We start from the raw sequence: 19139 nt of genomic DNA, 5'->3' as shown, positions 1-19139 counted from the left end.
AGTTGACCATAGACGTATGGTTTTTTTCTGGACTCCCAATTCTTATTCATTTGTCCATATGCCTGTCCTTATGCCAGTACTACACTGTCACGATTACTGTAGTTTTGTAGTAGGTTTTGAAATCTTAAAGTGTGAGTCCTCTAACTTTGTTCTTTTTCAGTATTGTTTTGGCTATTCAGGGTCCATTGAAATTCCATATGAATTTGAGGATCAGCTTTTCCATTTCTGCAAAAAAGGTCATTGGAATTTTGATAGGGATTACACTGAATTTGTAGATCACTTTGGGTAGTATTGATATCTTAACAATATTAAACCTTTGTGATGATTAGTTTTATGTGTCAGCTTGACTAGACCAGGAGGTGCCCAGACGTTTAGTCAAACATTATTCTGGGTATGTCTTCGAGGGTGCTTCTGGATGAGATTAGCATTTGAATTGGTAGGCTGAGTAAAGCTGATTGCCCTCCCTAGTGTCTGTGGGCCTTACCCCTTCAGTTGAAAACCTGAATAGAACAAAAAGCCTGAGTAAGAGGAAACTTTACCTACCTGACTGGGTGCAGGTCTTCTCCTGTCCTCCGACTGGAACTTATATCATCAGCTCTCCTCGTTTTCAGGCTTTGCAGATCTGACTGGAATGACACCCTTGACTGGTTCTCCAGCTTGCCAACTGCAGATCTTGGGACTTCTCAGCCTCCATAATCCCAAGAGCCAATTTCTAATAATAAATTTCTTAATTCACACGCACAGGAAACTAGGAATACAGGGTCTCTTCATGTGCTCACACACACATGTGCCCTATTGGTTCTGTTTTTCTTGAGAACCCTGATGGATACAGTCATCCAATCCATGAACTTGGATGTTTTTCCATTTATTAAGGTTTCCTGTAAGTTCTTTTTCAGTGTTACGTAGTTTTTAGTGTACAAGTCTTTCACCTTCTTGGTTAAATTTATTCCTAGGTATTTTATGCTTTTGGATATTATTGTAAGTGTAATTGTTTTCTAAATTTCCTTTTCAGATTGTTCATTGCTGCTGTATAGAAACACAGCTGATTTTTGCCTGTTGATCCTGTACTCTTCAGCTTTGCTGAATTTATTTATTAGCTCTAGTGACTTTTTTGTGGATTCTCTGGGATTGTATATATCATGTCATCTGTGAATAGAGATAGTTTTACTTTCTCCTTTCCAGTGTGGGTGCCTTTTACTTATTTTTCTTGCCTAATTGCTCTGGCTAGAACCTCTAGTATAATGTTGAATAACATTGGGCTTCTTTGTATTCATACTGATTTTAGGGGGAACTCTTTCAGTCTTTCACCATTGTGAATGATGTTAACTGTGAGTTTTTTTTAATAAAGGCTCTTTATCATGTTGAGGAAATGACCTTCTCTTCCTAGTTTCCTGATTGTTTTTATCATCAAAGGGTGTTGGATTTTTTCTGCATCAACCAAGATAACTGTGTTTTTATCCCCTTCATTCTGTTAGTGTGGCATATTACATTGGTTGGTTTTTACTGGTTTCCTTTCATGTCTTCGTCAATCACGTTCTCTTAGGCATCCATTTTCAAATATTTGACTAAGCTTTATCTCTTCATTCCTTGAGATGTGGAGAGTATACTCTACCTTTCCATTTCTCCTGCTAGCTTCCTACCTCTGTCATCACACTTGGTTTATTCAGTAGCCCTGTAACTCATGGTTAAGCTTTCTTTCCCTAGTGTCATCCCACTTTAAACTAGTTGTTGACATGTGCTAGATGAATCCCCTTAAAGTACCTTTTTTACCCCTCATATTTCTTCCCTGCTGAGGAACCTGTAATTTTCATTGTTCATTAGATAAAGTCTAAACTCATCCTGACATTTAGAACCCTTCATAATCCAATCCCACATCACCTCTCTGGTCCCTGTTATTTATCAAAAGTGGAAACTACACACTGAGGCTCATCTAATAATAACTTAAAATTTTACTTTTAGATTTCTAAAACTATAACCATGTATACTTTTGCCACATTTTCTTAGTTTCTCAGTACACCTTAGCAGTAGATTGCTGAATGGCATTTTCTTTAATTTTTGGAGATACATTTCATAAGACCTTATTGTAACAGTTTCCTGGCCTCGTTTCTTGTATTTAGTTGGGGCACATATGTATTTAAAGAAATGAAAAAAATATTGTCTTAATGTATTCAAAAGTAAGAAAAAAACAAGGTGCAGGACATGATGTATAGTATGAAAGAATATATTTGTGTGCATAGAACATTTCTGGAAAGATATGTCAGAAACTTAATAGTGGTTAGTCCTGGGAAATGGGACTGGATAGGAGGAAGAGGGAAATTTCCCTTTCATTTTATATCTTTTTGTGCTGTTAGAATTTCCTACTCAGTGAATATGAAAAAAAAAGATGAAAAAATTTGAGTAAATAATGATTAGTTCTTTTTTTTCTTGCTTTTAATTTTAGTTTAAACCTCTCTATACCATTTAGAATTGGCTAACTTTTAAAAACTTTTAATGCTTTTTAAAAACTTTAAGCCAGTTGATGAACTGAAACAGTGATTTTCATCACGTACCTAATTTTTGCACCATTAAAATAAGTTATCAAGTAGCCCATTTCGGGGGATTTAGTTTCATCCACTAAAAAAATGCTGTTTGTCAATTGTAGAGTCATAAGGCACTTCAGATTTCTACGTTATGAGTAAATTGGACCAACATGGAGTTGTTGCTGGGAGAAAAACTGAAAAAATACCAGGGCTTTTGTGGACTTGTTCCTTGTTTCGTGGAAGTTGGAAAGGTTAGTGGCAGTCTCAGACTGTGTTGTTAAGACCCTGTTGTACAGGTTGGGTTTCTGGAGTTGCTGCTGTATATTTTCTTTGACTCCTAAAGTTATTCCTTTGCTTTCCTTGGGTATTTAAGTTTTATTTTAAAATTAGAAAACCAGATCTTTAACTTTGGAGGGAATTTCATTAGGCACACCTTGGTAGTTCTTTGGAGTAAAGTAACATTTATCAATTATGTACTTAGTTTTAAATTTAGAAATGGCTTTGTAAAAATAGTTGAGATCAGGAAATGTGTGCATGAGAATGATGAAAATAGCATCCCTGTTTGAAGGAATGGAATAATCTAGAAAGCACCTCATCACAGTGCTAAACTGAGTATTTGAAGATTGTGAGATTAGTAATCTCACTAATTTGCTGATCTCACTAATTTGCTGATCAAAGAGTTTTAATTTAGTTGCAGTAGGATTAGGACTATAAAACTTCATAGTTTAATGTTTTACTGGGTGACTAATCCTGTTTATTGCTTACTATAAGGTGAGTTATTGTCTTTGCTTTAAGAAAACCTCATTTCTGAGGAGTTTTGCACCAAAACCACGGAGTAGTTGAGGTCAGAAAGCTTGAGTTCCTTCTCTCTAGAGATTTGTGTGTGCCTGTCTTTTTTCACTGCCTCTGGGCAAGAAAAGAGAGTACTCTTTGTTTTATGAACATAATGTGTATTTAGCTAGGGAAATGCAAACATGTTGGCTCTTGCCAGTTATTTGACTTCATTATGACTGGAGCACAGGCTTTGTCTTGTCTCATGTTGGGTGTGTACTTTATATGTAGCATCATAGTTAGGGTGAAGTTAATATTTAAATCAGCTTCCTGTGAAGTTCCAGAAGAAACTGTGAGTTAGTAATACAGTAGGATCCTAATGAGCTTAGCTTGTCTGTTGTGGTAAAATTAACATGTCATATATAGTACTGATCAGGATTTGCGTTGTCTGTGTGAGAATTTAGGTTTACGTAAATATTTATAAGACTGAGTCATGCCATAGCAGTTGTTGATGTGTATCACTAGCATAGCTTAATCCTTGTGAAACTTGTTATTCAGACTCTTAATAGTTACTTTTGATTAATCTTTTAATTCAAGACACTTGATGACAAAATAGGTTTTGTAAACCTCAGTTTTCTAATTTGCACAATGAAGATAATGATTCTTAACTTTTTTAGGGTTGTTCCAAGGATTACATGTGTATGTGAGGCATCTCAGGTTCCTGACAGAAAGGCGTTCAGTAAGTGTTAGTTACTTGTTAGTTACCTGTTAATAGCACTGTCCTAGGGCTAATTCAAATCAGGTAGTGTGTTGTGTGATTCTTGCCTTTACAGAGGCAGGAATTTCACTTAAAACAGTTAGGGAACCACATGGTGAGAAATACCAGGTAAAGCCAGTAAGTCCTATTCCTTCGCAGGCTCATTCGTTCCCTCAGCATGGGAGGGGGAGAGGATAGTAAGGGACCAGAGTTCTTGAAGGAGGTAAGATGAATATAATGTCGCTCTTGACACTGTACAAAATGATTTTATGCAGCTGTCATCTCTGCCCAATAGCCTTTAAAAAAGGGAAACTAAGAGTTTATTTTCCTTTCCTGAGTGTATTATTCTAGATGTGTTAATGTCCACTGCTACCTGTTACAAAGTGGAGACACGGGAGTGGGACTTTAACCCACAGCCAAATGTAATGGTTAGTAAATTATTTATCATTTCAATACCGTATTTCATTGATTAGCATTTATTTGGCATTCTGAGATCTCTGAAATTGAGATGGTCCTTACATTTACTATCATCCAAGTAGCACATGTGGTATGGTTACCATAGTCTGCACATGTGTGGGCTCAGCCATAGCTGTTCCTGCCGTCATGGCAGTCGGGTTATATGCACTCTTGGTACCGCACGGTTAGTTTACTTGCCATTTAAAAGGGCTTTAAAAGATCGAAAAAACTATGAAGAAAGGCACAGAAATAGAACAGCAGGGTACAGATTTGATTTCATGTGAAGTAAAATATTTGTCATTGGAGGAATGATTGCAGTTTCAAATTTTCTTGCAAAGCTACAATCAAGTGCATTATGGGACCTCAGAAAGGAAGATACTATAGGTGTTTTAAGCTTTTTTTTGTTGTTGCTGAGAAATATGCCAAAGAATTATGTATTGCATGCCAGGCAGTGCGCCTGGAAGTAGGGTGAATTGCTTTATTTCTCAACATAAATGAGACATTTTGGAGCTACAAGAAGCTGATGTGACCAATTCATGTGTCTCCTAGGACTGTCATAAAGGCGTTGGCTCCTAGGGCTGTCATGAAGGACTTCATCACACTTCACTGTCATGAAGGCATTTAAGTGGCAGCCGTTTTTGTCTTTGGTGGTGCATAAAATAATGGTGCTTTTTATAACTGATGGCACCTTACATTCCGTCCATTATAGTGTTTACCTCTCTACTTCCTGATGATAGCTTATTTGGAACTGATTGTACTACTAAGTAATCAAACTTGTGATTATATAAGGGCAGCTAAAATAAAAATAGGAAACTTGTTAAGATGCAGAGATCAAGGTCAAAGTATAAGAATAAAATGTTTGCATTGTTTTGCATTAAATAGGTATTCTTGCCTGTTTTCTTTGTCTTCTCAGATACAGCATGGCATAGAGGTTAGAGTGCAGACTCTGGAGTCAGGCAGCCTGGGGTCAAATCCCAGCTCCACCCCTTACTAGCAATAACTTTGTGTAAGTTACTTAACCTCTCTATGCCTCAGTTTTCTGTCAAATGGGCACAGTGTCTATCTCACAGGTTTGTTATGAGGCTTAAATTAGTGAACACATATGAAGTGTTTTGAACAGCACCTGGCTAAAAGTAAGCAGTGGGTGTGAGCTATTATTTTAACTGGGATTGTCTTCTGTGACTCCTGCATCAGTTGGTACACAGAGTAATTTGAGGTGAAGATGTGATTGTCTATCCCACTCTTACCTTCTTGGTTCCAGTTCAGGGCTGATATGCTACCCATTTCCTCTTCCTTTTATTCCACCCTTTTTTGGGTACATTGATTTGGATTTTTTAGAAAATTGGTTATGATTGACCTATATAGATTCACACACTTTTACACAATACGATCAATGGAATTAGAATTTGTTTGGAAACAAACTTTTTAATACTTTATTTTTCTAAAAATCATATGCTGTGTTTTCAGTGTTTTCCAAGGTTAAATCTGGATACCTCTTAGTGTGAGAGTCACTCTAGCAGTGCCCAGGCGGTGACTGCCTTTGACAGACTCAACAGCCTCCAGGACTGCTGGGCTCAGCAGGGTAGGGTTCCATTTCTAGCCTATGACGATGACCTGTGACTAGAACAGAAAGACTGTTGATGCTTTTCCAAGGACTGTACAGGGGTGTTTCAGTTCGTTATTTCTAGTGGTGTGCTGCTTGAGTGTTGCATTGGGCCCTCAGCTGTTGAAGAACAGAGGATACTGTTTCTATTACAGCTGGCAGTGAACTAGACTGCCCCTTGGACACATAGTACTAACTGAAAGACAGTTAATGGTCAAGCATCAAGTATTGAATCGGGGCTTCATTCCAGTACAATGTTAAGAATAAATTAGATTTCTTCTCGCTGGATTAACTTTGAGCTATTTCATTTTCAGTATTCATCTGTAAGATCACTGTGTCTTCACTTGGGCCAGCCAATTGTTTAAATTGTTTAAAAGCTTACTTGTAAATAGGTTTTTTGTGTTAACTTGTCTCTGTTAACTTGTCAGTTGAAGACTTTAAGGCTGAAAAGGGTTATAAACTGATCTTGTAGCTGGAAGTTAATAAGAAAGGTTTTTCCGTGATTCAGATTAATGAAGAGAAAACATTCCATACTTTATTCCCTCCACAATTGTATTTATAATTCAGAAAATTCTAGCTTTATCTATACATTTTTTTAAGAAATCAAACCTAAAGTTTCAAATATGACATTGGTGGTATCGTTCGTTAATTACATGATTGGAAACTTAATGTCAGTGAAAAATGACACACACAAATGGCATGTGCAGTGAAGCTTAAAATAGCACATCTTCACATCCATGCAAATTCCCTGGACTCCTTATAATGACCTACTTACATACTGCTCACAGAGAGAAACCTGAGGCACTTGAAGCGTCCATTAAGGCTAGAATATTACATTTAAATGTTTTATGTATTTGTAGTTTTGCTATTTACTCATGTTTTGTGCACAAATGCCAAAAGCATTTTCCATGATTAAGCTTTTAAAAGAGCAATACATTTGGCATTTCAGAATGTGTCTGACAGTCAAGTACCTTGTTCCTTGGAGCTTGTTGGTTTTTTAAAGTAAACAGTGCAAGTCTCAAGCCTGTTTACCCAAGATGCTGGTGTCTATTCTTTAAATGTATCCAGATTTACTTTCCAATTGACATATGTCTGTGTTCTTTCTGTTTCTCAAATATAGAGCTGCCAAATGCTGTTAAATCAACTGCGGGAAATCACAGGCATTCAGGACCCTTCTTTTCTTCATGAAGCTCTAAAGGTTAGTCTCAAGGCCTCTATTCAACAGGTTTTAAAACTGTTGTTCAGGGCTTCCCTGGTGGCGCAGTGGTTGAGAGTCCGCCTGCCGATGCAGGGGACGCGGGTTCATGCCCCGGTCCGGGAGGATCCCACATACCGTGGAGCGGCTGGGCCCGTGAGCCATGGCCGCTGAGCCTGCACGTCCGGAGCCTGTGCTCCGCAATGGGAGAGGCCACAGCAGTGAGAGGCCCGCGTACCGCAAAAAAAAAACAAAAAAAACAAAACAAAAACTGTTGTTCATATCATAGTTATGTCAGTTCAAGCTATATTTATGCCAAAATGAAAGTGCATACGTATAGGACAGAAGTTCTGAAGGTCAAATGACCCAGTATCTTCAACATGTAAATTATAAGAGCAGGAAAATGTTGAAGAGGGGAGAGACTCACAGTGCGGGGGAAGCCTACAGAGATTTAAGGTACCTATCAACTAACTGCACTGTATGGACCTTTTGTGGATCCTGATTCGAACTAAAAAGTATTTGAGTCAGGGAAATTTGAACTGGTTATTTGTGTGAGGATAGCATTGTGGGTTATATTTTTTTAAAAAATACATTCTGAAATGTTCACTGATGAAATGATAAGACACTTAGAATTTGCTTCAGAGTATCTGGGGGAGGAGAGGCAGAATAGGTAAAATAAGATCGACCAGGGCTCGGTAATTATCGAAGCTGAGTGATGGGCACATGGGGTTCAATTATACATTCCCTCTCCTGTTGTGTATGTTAGAATTTTTTCCTAAGAAAAGTTTAAAAAGTTAAAATGAAATAGAAGTATGGTCATCACGACAGAATATGATAACTGTTTGGCACCTTTACTGTAGGGGCTGACTTCATTTAGAATCTGTGTCAGTCGCCAGCCTCCTTTTTGATACATCATGCCTTAGCTATTCTGTGAAATCAGGCGGCGTAGTGTCCAAAGCAGTGAGATTTCATTCTTGTTTGCGTGTTGTGGGAAATCAGAGCATGGCAACTCCCTTCCTGTAACTAGGAGTTTAATAGCAGTGCTTTAAGCATAATAGACCTACTATCCTCCGCTGTACTCTGTTTCCTCCTTTATACCCTAGAATTATGCCTAGACTTATTCAGTATGTCACCAGGGTAATAAGAGTTATAACCCCCAAACTAACTTGCTGCTTATTTTAAATGCTGTGATGCTTTACTTTTGAAATTTCTATTTTTTTCCTCCCCTCAGGCCAGTAATGGTGACATCACCCAGGCAGTCAGCCTTCTCACTGATGAAAGAGTTAAAGAGCCCAGCCAGGAGACTGCTGCTACAGAACCATCTGAAGTAGCGGGCAGTGCTGCCAACAAAGAAGAATTAGCAAGTAGGTATATCCTGGCTTGGTCCCGCTCTGATCTAGCGGAGAGTAAGAGATGAGTTTACGTGAGTGTCCTTTCCATCACACCAACCCTTCGGAAATAGTAGTAATAATGGCTAATTACTAAGCCATTACTAGGTGCCAGGCACAATTCTCAGCACTTCAGTGGTTCCATTCATTCAGCACTTATTTAATGAACCCCTATTATGTGCCAAGCACTCTTTTAGGCACTGGAGATGAACAAAAGAAACAGGAATTGCTGCCCTGTGAGAGATGAGGCCATTGAGGGAACAAATGGGAGGCAGATCTTGCAGAGCCTTCATAGCTGCTTGGCATTTACTCTGACTTAAGAGGACTAGCCATTGGAGAGCTTGGTGCAGAGGAATGCTGTAAACTGGTTTCCTTTGGCTAAAGATCATTCTGGCTGCTCTGCTGAGAACAGAATGTGTGGGAGGGAGTAGCGAGCATGGGGCAGAGCAGGGAGCCCAGGACGACTCAGGAAGCTATCGCAGATGAAGGCGGTGTGGGCCAGGATGCAGTGGTGGAAGGGTGACAAGTGCTTGCTCTACAGGATTTGCTTACAAAGGATCTGAGGGTTGTGGAAGAGAGAGGGGTTAAAGATGACTCCAGGTTTGTTTCCTAAGGAGCTGAAAGGATGGAGTTGCACTTAACTGACATGGGAATAATTGCAGATGGAGCAGATTTGGGGTGGAAAATGAGGAGATCGGTTTTGGCAATATTAAGTTTGAGATGCCTGTTAGACATCCAGGTGGAGTATCAAAAAGGCAGTGGAGGGCTTCCCTGGTGGCGCAGTGGTTGAGAGCCCGCCTGCCGATGCAGGGGACACGGGTTTGTGCCCTGATCCGGGAATATCCCACATGCCGCGGAGCGGCTAGGCCTGTGAGCCATGGCCACTGGGCCTGTGCGTCCGGAGCCTGTGCTCCGCAACGGGAGAGGCCACAGCAGTGAGAGGCCCGCGTACCACAAAAAAAAAAAAAAAAGGCAGTGGAGGTCCAAGTGTGCAGTTCAAGGGAGAGATCTGGGCTGGAGTTGGATAAAACTTGGAATCATAAACCTGTTAATGGTACTTAAAGTTATGAGAAGGGATGAGCTCTCCAAGGGAGTGGGTATAGAAAACAGAAAAGGTTCAGTGACTCAGCAGTAGATCTTCCAGTGTTGAGATATCTGGGCGGGGGGCAGGGGAGTAGGAGGAAGACCAGGAGAGTGGTGCTCTGGAGGCCAAAGAGGCTTCTGGGAGGAGGGACCTATCAGCTGCGCAAGGTGGTGTTAATGGATATTTGAGTTGTTTGCAGTTTTGAGCTATTCTGAATAATGCTGCTGTGAATATTCTTGTATATGTCTTTTGGTGCACGTAGTGACTTTTTCAATCCACATTTTTCTTTTCTAGACGCACTCATGTTGGTTGTAATTGTAGTTATTTCTTTTGACTGATGTGTAGTATTTCTTGGTCTGAATATACAACAGAACTGATATATTTGTTGATTGACTTTGGGGTTGTTTTGAATTTTTTGGCTGTTGTAAACAAGGCTGCTGTGAGCTATTTTGATTTATGTTTCTTGTGCATGTATGCAAGAGTTTCTTCAGTGTATATGCCTAGCAGTGTAATTGGTGAGTATTAAGATGTGCTCATCTTCAACTTAGTAGCTATTATTAGTGACATTATTTTCCAAAGTGATTTTTTTAAAAAATATTTATTTATTTATTTGGTTGTGCCGTGTCTTAGTCGCGGCATGTAGGCTCCTTAGTTGCAGCCCGTTGGGCTCCTTTAGTTGCGGCAGGCGGGCTCCTTAGTTGTGGCATGCGACCTCTTAGTTGCGGCATGCACGTGGGATCTATTTCCCTGGCCAGGGATCAAACCTGGGCCCCCTGCATTGGGAGTGCGGAGTCTTAACCACTGTGCCACCAGGGAAGTCCCCAAAGTGATTTTTTTACATATTTATACTCCCACTAACAGGGTTTGAGAGTAACTCTTGCTCTCAAATTTGTTAGATTGTAAAATTGTTGCCTGTCTTTTTGATATGAAATGATAATCTGGTTTTTAATTAGAATTTTTAAAAATTAATTAATGAGATTGAGCATCTTTTCCCTTTTGACCATTCGTGTTTCCTCATGTGAAATTTCTTTTCATGTCTTCTGCTGGTTTTTCTGTTTGTTTGCCTCTTTTTATTGATTCTTGATATTCTTATTGATAATGACCTTATATTCTTGATATTAACCCATTTTTCTGGACTTGGGTGTTGCAGATATCTTCTCCTTGTTGATGACTTGTGTTTTTACACTATGGTGACGAACTAACAAATAGCTTTCATTTATTAATCTTCTGCTATGGTTTGTGTTTTTTGTTTAAGAACTCCTATACCGTGAAGCTATAGGATATTCTGTTATATTTTCTTCTAAAATTGTAATGTTTTGCTTTTCACATTTAAATCTTTAATTCATCTGAAATGGATTATCTTGGTAAGGCATAAGATAGAAACATAGTTCGATCCACCCCCTCCCTTCCTCCAGCTATTCAGTTGGTCCAGGACCTTTATTGAAAAGGCTATACTTACCCACTGATTTACAGTATTAGCTCTGTGTTATATCAGATTTTCGTGTTTTCCATTCTATTTCATTGAGTATCTGTTTTTAGTTCTTTGGAATATATACCTAGGAGTGGAATTGCTAGGTCATATAACAATTCTGTGTTTAACTTAAAAAAAAATTCTAAAAGAGGACTCTTTTTTCATAACTGCAACAATATTATCACACTTAAAAATTAATAACAATTTTTTAATCTCATCAAATACCAGTGTAGAAATGTCCCTGATTGTCTCACTAACAATATGTTTGTAATTGGTTTGTGAGAATAATGATCCACATAAAATGAAAACATTAAAGTATGTTTGAAATGTTTTTTAAGATCCCTTTTATGTATATAGTCCCCCTCTCTTTTTTTCTTGCAGTTTAATGTTTGAAGAAATAAAGTCCTTTGTTTCAGGATTTTATTTGACAGGATTTGCATGATACCACATGATTGCATTCCTGTGGTATCCTTTAATGGATTTTTATGTCCTCTGTCTTTCCTATTAATTTAGATGCTTATCTGGCATGACAAAGTCATAGGTAGTGTTGTGTGTATTTCTTCTATTTTCTCGTATCAAGAAGCAAATAATGTCTGGTCCCCGTCTTTGTGTGTTGTTAAAATCGTTAGTGTGTTCAGATTGTTAGTTTGATTAATTTATCATAAAATTCCCCACATAGTATTTCCAGCCACCATTGGTGATTATTGCTTAGATTCTTTATTTTATTGGATATTTCAAAATGGTAATATTTTATCTATCATTACTTCATAATTTATTAGTTGGAATTCTTTTTTTAAATTGTAGTTTAAAAACACATTAACATAAAATTTACATTTTAATCTTAAAAAAATTTTTTTTTTCATCATGGATATCTTTTAGGGGGGGCATCAATTTTAATTAATTAATTTATTTATTTATTGGCCACGCCACGTGGCATGCTGGGTCTTAGTTCCCTGAGCAGATATTGAACCCTGCCCGCTGCAGTGGAAGCAGAGTCTTAACCACTGGACCTCTAGGGACCTCCCACATTTTAACCATTTTTAAGTGTACAGTTCAGTAGTGTTAAGTATATTCACATTATTGTATAAAAGATCTCTAGAACTTTTTCATCTTATAAATCTGAAACTTTGTTCCCATTAAACAACCCTTTTCTCCCTCCCCGCCCCAGTAACAGCCTTCTACTTTCTGTTTCTGTGAATTTGAGTACTTTAGATACCTCATATAAGTGGAATCATATAGGATTTATTTTTTTGTGACTAGCTTATTTCACCTAACATAATGTCCTCAATGTTCATCCATGCAATGGCATGTGACAGGATTTCCTTTTTTTTTTCTTTTCAATTTTTTTTATTATGGTAAAATACACATCACATAAAAGTTACTATCATAACCATCTTTAAGTTCAGTGGTATTATGTACATTCATGTCGTTGTGCAACCATCACCACCATTCATCTCCAGAACTCTTTTTCTGTCTTGCAGGACTGAAACTCTCTACCCATTAAACAGTAACTCCCCATTACCCCGTCCCCCAGCTCCTAGCAACAACCACCATTCTACTTTCTGTTTTCTATGATTTTGACTACTCTAAGTACCTTATGTAAGTGGAATCATACAGTATTTGTTCTTTAGTGGCTGGCTTATTTCACTTAGCATAATGTCTTCAAAGTTCATTCAGATTGTAGCACATTAGAATTTCCTTCCTATTTGAGGTTGACTAATACTCCATTGTATGTATATACCAAATTTTGTTGATCCATTTATCCATCAATGGATATTTGGGTTGCTTCCACTTCTTGGCTTTTGTGAATAGTGCCATTTGAACGTGCACGTGCAGACAGCTCTTTGAGACCCTGGTTTTTCATTTTGGATGTATTCCCTGAAGTGAGATTGCTCGATGATATGGTAGTTCTACTTTTAATTTTTTAAAGAGTGCTGGAACCTCCACACTGTTTCCCATAGCATTTGCACTATTTTAGAATCCTGCCAACAGTGCAAAAGGGTTCCAGTTTCTCCGCATCCTCGCCAATACTTGTTATTTTCTGGTTTTTGTTTTTCTGATAGCCATTCTAATGGATGTGAGGCATTATCACATAGTGGTTTCAATTTGCATTTTCTCTGATGATTAGTGACATTGAGCATGTTTTCATATGTCTGTGATCCATATTATATCATCTTTGGGGAAATGTCTCTTCAAGTCTTGTGCCCATTTTAAAATCAAATTAGCTGATTTTTTGTTGGTGTTGGGTTGTAACAGTTCTTTATATACTCTGGATATTAACCCTTTATCAGATACATGATTGGCAAATATTTTCTCCCATTCCCTAGGTTGCCTTTTGACTCTGTGGATTGTGTCCTTTCATGCTTTAAACGTTTTAAGTTTGATTTAGTCCCATTTGTTGATTTTTGGTTTTGTTTGTCGGTGCTTTTGGTGTCACATCCAAGAAATCAATGTCATGAAACTTTTTACGTTTAACTTTTTGAAGAACTGCCAGCCTCCATTCTTCTAACTTCCACAGCAGCTGCACCATTTTACATTCCCACTGGCACTACACAGCGTTCTAACGTCTCTACATCTTCACCAACACTTGTTATTTAGCCATCCAAGTGGGTGTGAAATGATAATCTCCTTGTGGTTTTGAGTTGCATTTCCTTAATGGCTAATGATGTGGAGCATCTTTTCATGTGCTTATTGGCCATTTGTGTATCTTCTTTGGAGAAATGTCTAATGAAATTCTTTTCCTATTTTTAAAGTTGGGCTGTTTGTCTTTATTATTCAGTTGCAGCAGTTTATGTATTCTGTATATAGCTTCCTTACTAGATACATGATTTGCAAAATTTTTCTTTCATTCTGTGCTTTGTCTTTTCACTATCCTGATGGTGTCCTTGGAAGCCCAAAGATTTTCATTTGATAATGTCAGATTTACCAATCTTTTCTTTCACTGCTTGTGCTTTGATTGTCATCTGGAAGATGCCATTGTCTAATCCAAGGTCATGAAGATATACCTGTTTACTTCTAAGAGTTTTGTAGTTTTAGCTCTTATCTTGAGGGCTTGATCCACTTTGAGCTCATTTTTGTAAATGATGTGAAGGAGGGGTTAAAAGCCACTCTTTCCCTATTGAATTGTCTTGGTACCTGTGTTGAAAATCAGTTGACTATAACTGTGAGGTTTATTCCTGGACTGTCAATTCAGTCCCACTCGTTTCCATTGATCCATATGTTTGTTCTTATGACGGTAGCACAAGGTCTTGATTTTTAGTTTTGTTTTTTCTTTATAAATTAAGTATTTCATTGCTCATATATAGAAATTCATTCAACTTTTGTTCATTGATCTTTTATCTAACCATCTCTTATTTTTTTCTTTACATCTTTATTGGAGTATAATTGCTTTACAATGGTGTTAACCATCTCTTATTAATTATAACTATTTTCCATAGATTATTTTGGATTTCCCTTGTAGGTGATCATTATCTGTGAATTATGACAGATTTGTTTCTTATTTTGCAATCTTTATAATGTTTTAAAATTTATTTCATTTTGTTATCACACTGCCTGGAACTTTCAGAACCATGGTGAATAAAAGCCCTCAACAACAGACATCTTTGTCTTAGTCTTGGTTTTAAAGGAAATGCATATAACATTTCACGATTAAGTGTAACGTTTGCTGTGGGCTTTCCATGGATATTCTTTCTCAGTCTAAAAATATTCTTTTCTCTTCCTACTTGGCTTGGAGTTTTTATTCCTTAATGGAGGTTGAATGTTATAAAATACTTTTTCTGTATCTATTGAGATGATCATTTTTTCCTTTAACTGTTAAGATAGTGGATTTTACTGGTCTGTTCTCTAACATTAACTCAGTATTTCATTCCTACAGTGAATTCAGCTTGGTCTTAATATATAACCTTTTTTGGTGTGTTAGCAGGATTCTATTTGCTTTTCTTCAGGCTCTTTGCATCTGTGATCATGCGTGAGTTTGTCATTTTTCCTCTCTCTTACTCTTCTTGATTGGTTTGTGATATACCAAGGTGTTATGCTGACTTCATAAAATGAGTTGAGGAGTATATCCTCTGTTCTCTAGAGTAGTTTGTGTGAGATTGAAAATATCCATTCTTTGAATGTTCAACTTTTAGCTGATATTTTACAATAAGTAAAGAGACTATTTAACCTACAGGTATGGGATATATTTCTGACTCTGTGAAGTAAGACTGCAAAAGGGGGTATTTGATCCATTGCATTTTAGCAGCTTGTTATTACTGTACTGTTAGCTAATCATAAGGTTACAGTGTAGCTGTAAGTTATTCATTTGACTCTAACATAGAGTAATAAAGTTGTTTTTACACAGATGAGCCATTGTATTGAGAGTTAGGGAGTGTATCTAATTTTGTGAATGCTTTTACCTTTTTTCCTACAATACAAACAGAAAGGCAATGTTTCCTGCATGTAGACTAATTAAATTTCTATTTATCTTACAGAAGTAATAGACCTTACTCATGATAACAAAGATGATCTTCAGGCCGCCATTGCTTTGAGTCTGCTGGAGTCCCCCAAAATTCAAGCTGATGGAAGAGATCTTAACAGGTTATTGATTTAATTTATAATCTTTGCTCTGCACATTAGTGTGTAGGTCAAAGGCAGTATCTCTGTGAAACAGTTCTGCCAAGCTTCTTTAATTGCACCTAAATGAAATTTCTTTTATGAGAAAATTTAAATTCACATTCGCTTACTTACTCTTTGGTTCACTTTTGAAGAAGCTAAATATGATAAAGGTCTTATTGCAGCCTGTGGTCTTTGAGTTGAGTAGAAGCCTGCAAGGTTTTGTAGTTCACATTTGCTAGTGGGGAAAAACCGTCTAGGGCAAATAACTGATAAATATGTATTCTCTGTATTAACTTTGAGCCTTTGTAAACTTTGAATGTTTTGTTGTTGGCTATTGAAAATGAAAGTTATCACTCAGCTCCCCTAGGACTAGGGGGATATATGTTTTGAATTGGTACTGATTTGGTGATTGTCTGGTATTGTTCACAGATATCCAGTTCCAGTGGTGGCCGGTCAATTTCCAGACATGTTTATCCCCTCATACTGCCAAGTTGTTTCTTTCAGGGAAACATAGGGCCATGGTTTGTGTGCTAATCAATTTCGAGGCTCTCTTATCTTTAGCAGAGTGTCTCTCTTGCCTCTTTCAATGTCAAGGTCTGAGATAAGGCACTATTGTTGAAATGTAAAACTTTTAATATGGTAGCCATAAATAGTCTTGAGTCTCAACTCAGTTCCATCAGGGCCCTTGTTAGTAATAACCTCTGTTATGGCAGGATTAACAACTTGATGTTTAAACCTTTTCACTTATGTTGCAACCTTATAGTTATTATATAGCCAGTGGTTACCCAGTAAATAGTTTATCTGGCATTTTGAGTTACCTGTGAAAGCTTACCTACATTCTCCATATAGTATATTGTTGTTTAACTCTTTTCTTTTTTGATGTGTGATATGTTGGCACAATATAGGATGCACGAGGCAACCTCTGCAGAAACTAAACGCTCAAAGAGAAAACGCTGTGAAGTCTGGGGAGAAAATCCCAATCCCAATGACTGGAGGCGAGTTGATGGTTGGCCAGTTGGGCTGAAAAATGTTGGCAATACGTGTTGGTTTAGTGCTGTTATTCAGGTATGGTATTAAGAGACAACTGTGTCTTCTGGAAACGATTTTGTAATTTATTAAACTGAAATGTGAGAAACATAGCTTTAAAAAAATGGAAACAGATAAATAAAACTGGAGGGTTTTCCCCATGGCATTATTGTGTTTTGGTTGCTTTCTTGTGTTTTGGACCTAGATGCTCTTGTGTCTAAATTGGTCAGTACTGAAAACAGAATCTTCTGTGGTTGTAAAGAGGTTAAGGAGGTGTTTTGGTGAATGCTGTATTACAGCAGAGCAAGAGCTAATAAGGAGAAATCAGTCTTTGGGAGGCTATCATAAATGACCAGGCAGGAAGGAAATGATGGTGGCCTGGAATAGAGAAGTGGCATAAGCCATGGAAGGGAGTCAAAGCATTCACGAGGTATTTAGGAGATCAGATCTATAGGATTTGATAAGCAACCGGGTCGGGATATGTGCAGGAGGGGCTGAGAAAGACTGCAAGGTTTCTAGCTTGAGGTACCAGGTGGACGATAGTGCCATTTAACACCGGAGGAGGAATAATTTGCATGAGTGTTAAACGGGGGATTTCAGTTAGTTTTAATCATGCTGAGTTTGAGGGTCCACGTGGAGATACCGTGTAGGAAGTTATCTATGTGAATCTGTTGTTCAGTAAAAAGATCTGGGTTTCAGATGTAGTTCTGGGAATCAGTAGCATGTAGATGGTGATAAAGCCAAGCTAGAGGATGAATTCCCCTGGGGAGCGTGTTGCCTCTTAAACTTCACGTGGCTTCAGTGCAGCACCTGATCCCGCCCTGCAAGCTTCTCCTTCACAGTACTTGACACCAACCCAGCTGCTTAGCCAAAAATGGAATCCTCCGTTTCCACACATAAAATCCATGGGTTCCTTCAGCTTACTCTGTGCCTGGACTGTTTTAGCACTGGGGAAACAGCAGTAGATAAAACAAAGCCCTCACTCCCATGGAGTTTACTTGGAAAAGAGTGGGACCGACAGGAAACAAAATATATATCAGGTGGCGATAAGTGCTATAAAGATGAATGAATGAGGGCAAGAGGGGCTAGAAAGGGTTCAGCTAGAGAGGGAAGGGGTGCTGTTTATATAGGGGGGTTAGGTATGGCCTTTCTGCTAAGGTGGGCATCTGAGTAGAGGCCTGACTTAGGCGAGGGAATGAGCCATGTAGTTCCATGAAGAATGTTTCATATAATTACATAGAGGACACTGCAGACAGGGAATAGCAAGTACAGAGACTCAGGTCAAGAGCTGAGAAATAGGAAGAAGGCTGGAACTGAGTGACCGAGGAGGGGGAGCAGACGGCTGTGAGTGCAGGGAGGTGGTGGAGGCTAGGGGGGCAGCTTGGGGTCGTGATGAGGGTTCAGGAATCATGTGAGGTGGGAAAGTATTGGAAGGTTTGGAGCAGACAAGCGCTGTGATCCTACTTCCATTTTAAGAGGCTCACTGGCCTCTGCATGGAGAATAGGATGTAGGAAGGTCCTGGGGAATGAGGGACAGGAGTCAGTTCTTTCCTTTTGAGAGAGAGGGAGAGGTTGAGATTGAGACCGAGACCCTTCCCTGGATTCACTTCCCTCCTGTGAGAGATGGTGAAAGAAGCGAGCCTATGGAGGGGATGACTGAGAAGGGCTTCTGAGAAAGCATGGGAGGACAGGACAGAGAGCAGGGCGTGGGGGGTGGGGGCTTGGCCTCCAACAGCAAGAGGGCGAGAGGGTAACAGGGGAGAGGACAAGGAGGAAATGATGACTGCCAATTAAAGTTGAAATAGTTCCTAGTAGTCGTTTTTTCCTCTGAAATAAGCAGCCATTTTTTGAGGCAGAGTGGAAGAGTGACAGAATCAGGTTTTAAAGGGAGTGAAAGTTTAAAATCGTTGTTGTAAACAGCGGGAAACCAGTTGGCGCCAGAATACAATGGTAGGATTTCTGAAAATGTGAAGGTCTACTTGAGGTTGTAGACCTTAAATGTAGAGTGGTATCCACGTGTCCTGTTTGATCGGGACTTTTTCTCTTAGCAGTGCTCCAGAACGCTTAAGTGGAAAATTAAATTCATTTAAGTTGGAGGATTTGCTGGGTATGATGAAAGGACAAAAGAGCAGTTTGAGGGACTTCCCTGGTGGCACAGCACAGTGGATAAGACTCCATGATCCCAAAGCAGGGGGTCCGGGTTCAATCCCTGGTCTGGGGAACTAGATCCCACAGGCATGCTGCAACTAGGAGTTCACATACCATAACTAAGG

The 19139-nt window shown here is 38.6% G+C and overlaps 1 protein-coding gene across 10 annotated transcripts in view; it reads left to right on the top strand.

Moving 5' to 3' along the window:
* The window catches only part of USP28 (ubiquitin specific peptidase 28), a 58253-nt gene that overhangs the window by 6594 nt on the left and 32520 nt on the right, over positions 1-19139 (top strand). For 5 of the 10 annotated variants that reach the window (XM_082629675.1, XM_082629671.1, XM_082629668.1 and 2 more), the window contains exons 2-5: positions 7227-7304; positions 8533-8665; positions 15717-15822; positions 16746-16905. In XM_082629675.1, the coding sequence (XP_082485801.1) occupies positions 7227-7304; positions 8533-8665; positions 15717-15822; positions 16746-16905 (477 nt within the window). Of the gene's footprint in view, positions 1-2641; positions 2771-5416; positions 5510-7226; positions 7305-8532; positions 8666-15716; positions 15823-16745; positions 16906-19139 lie in introns of those variants that run through there. The other 5 variants (XM_082629674.1, XM_082629669.1, XM_082629673.1 and 2 more) reach the window with 2 other exon arrangements.

The sequence above is a fragment of the Mesoplodon mirus genome, assembly GCF_964341445.2.
Source record: "Mesoplodon mirus genome assembly, chromosome: 7".
Lineage (NCBI taxonomy): Eukaryota > Metazoa > Chordata > Mammalia > Artiodactyla > Ziphiidae > Mesoplodon > Mesoplodon mirus.
Note: the sequence above shows the minus strand (reverse complement) of the source record. Positions and strands in the feature narration are given on the sequence as shown.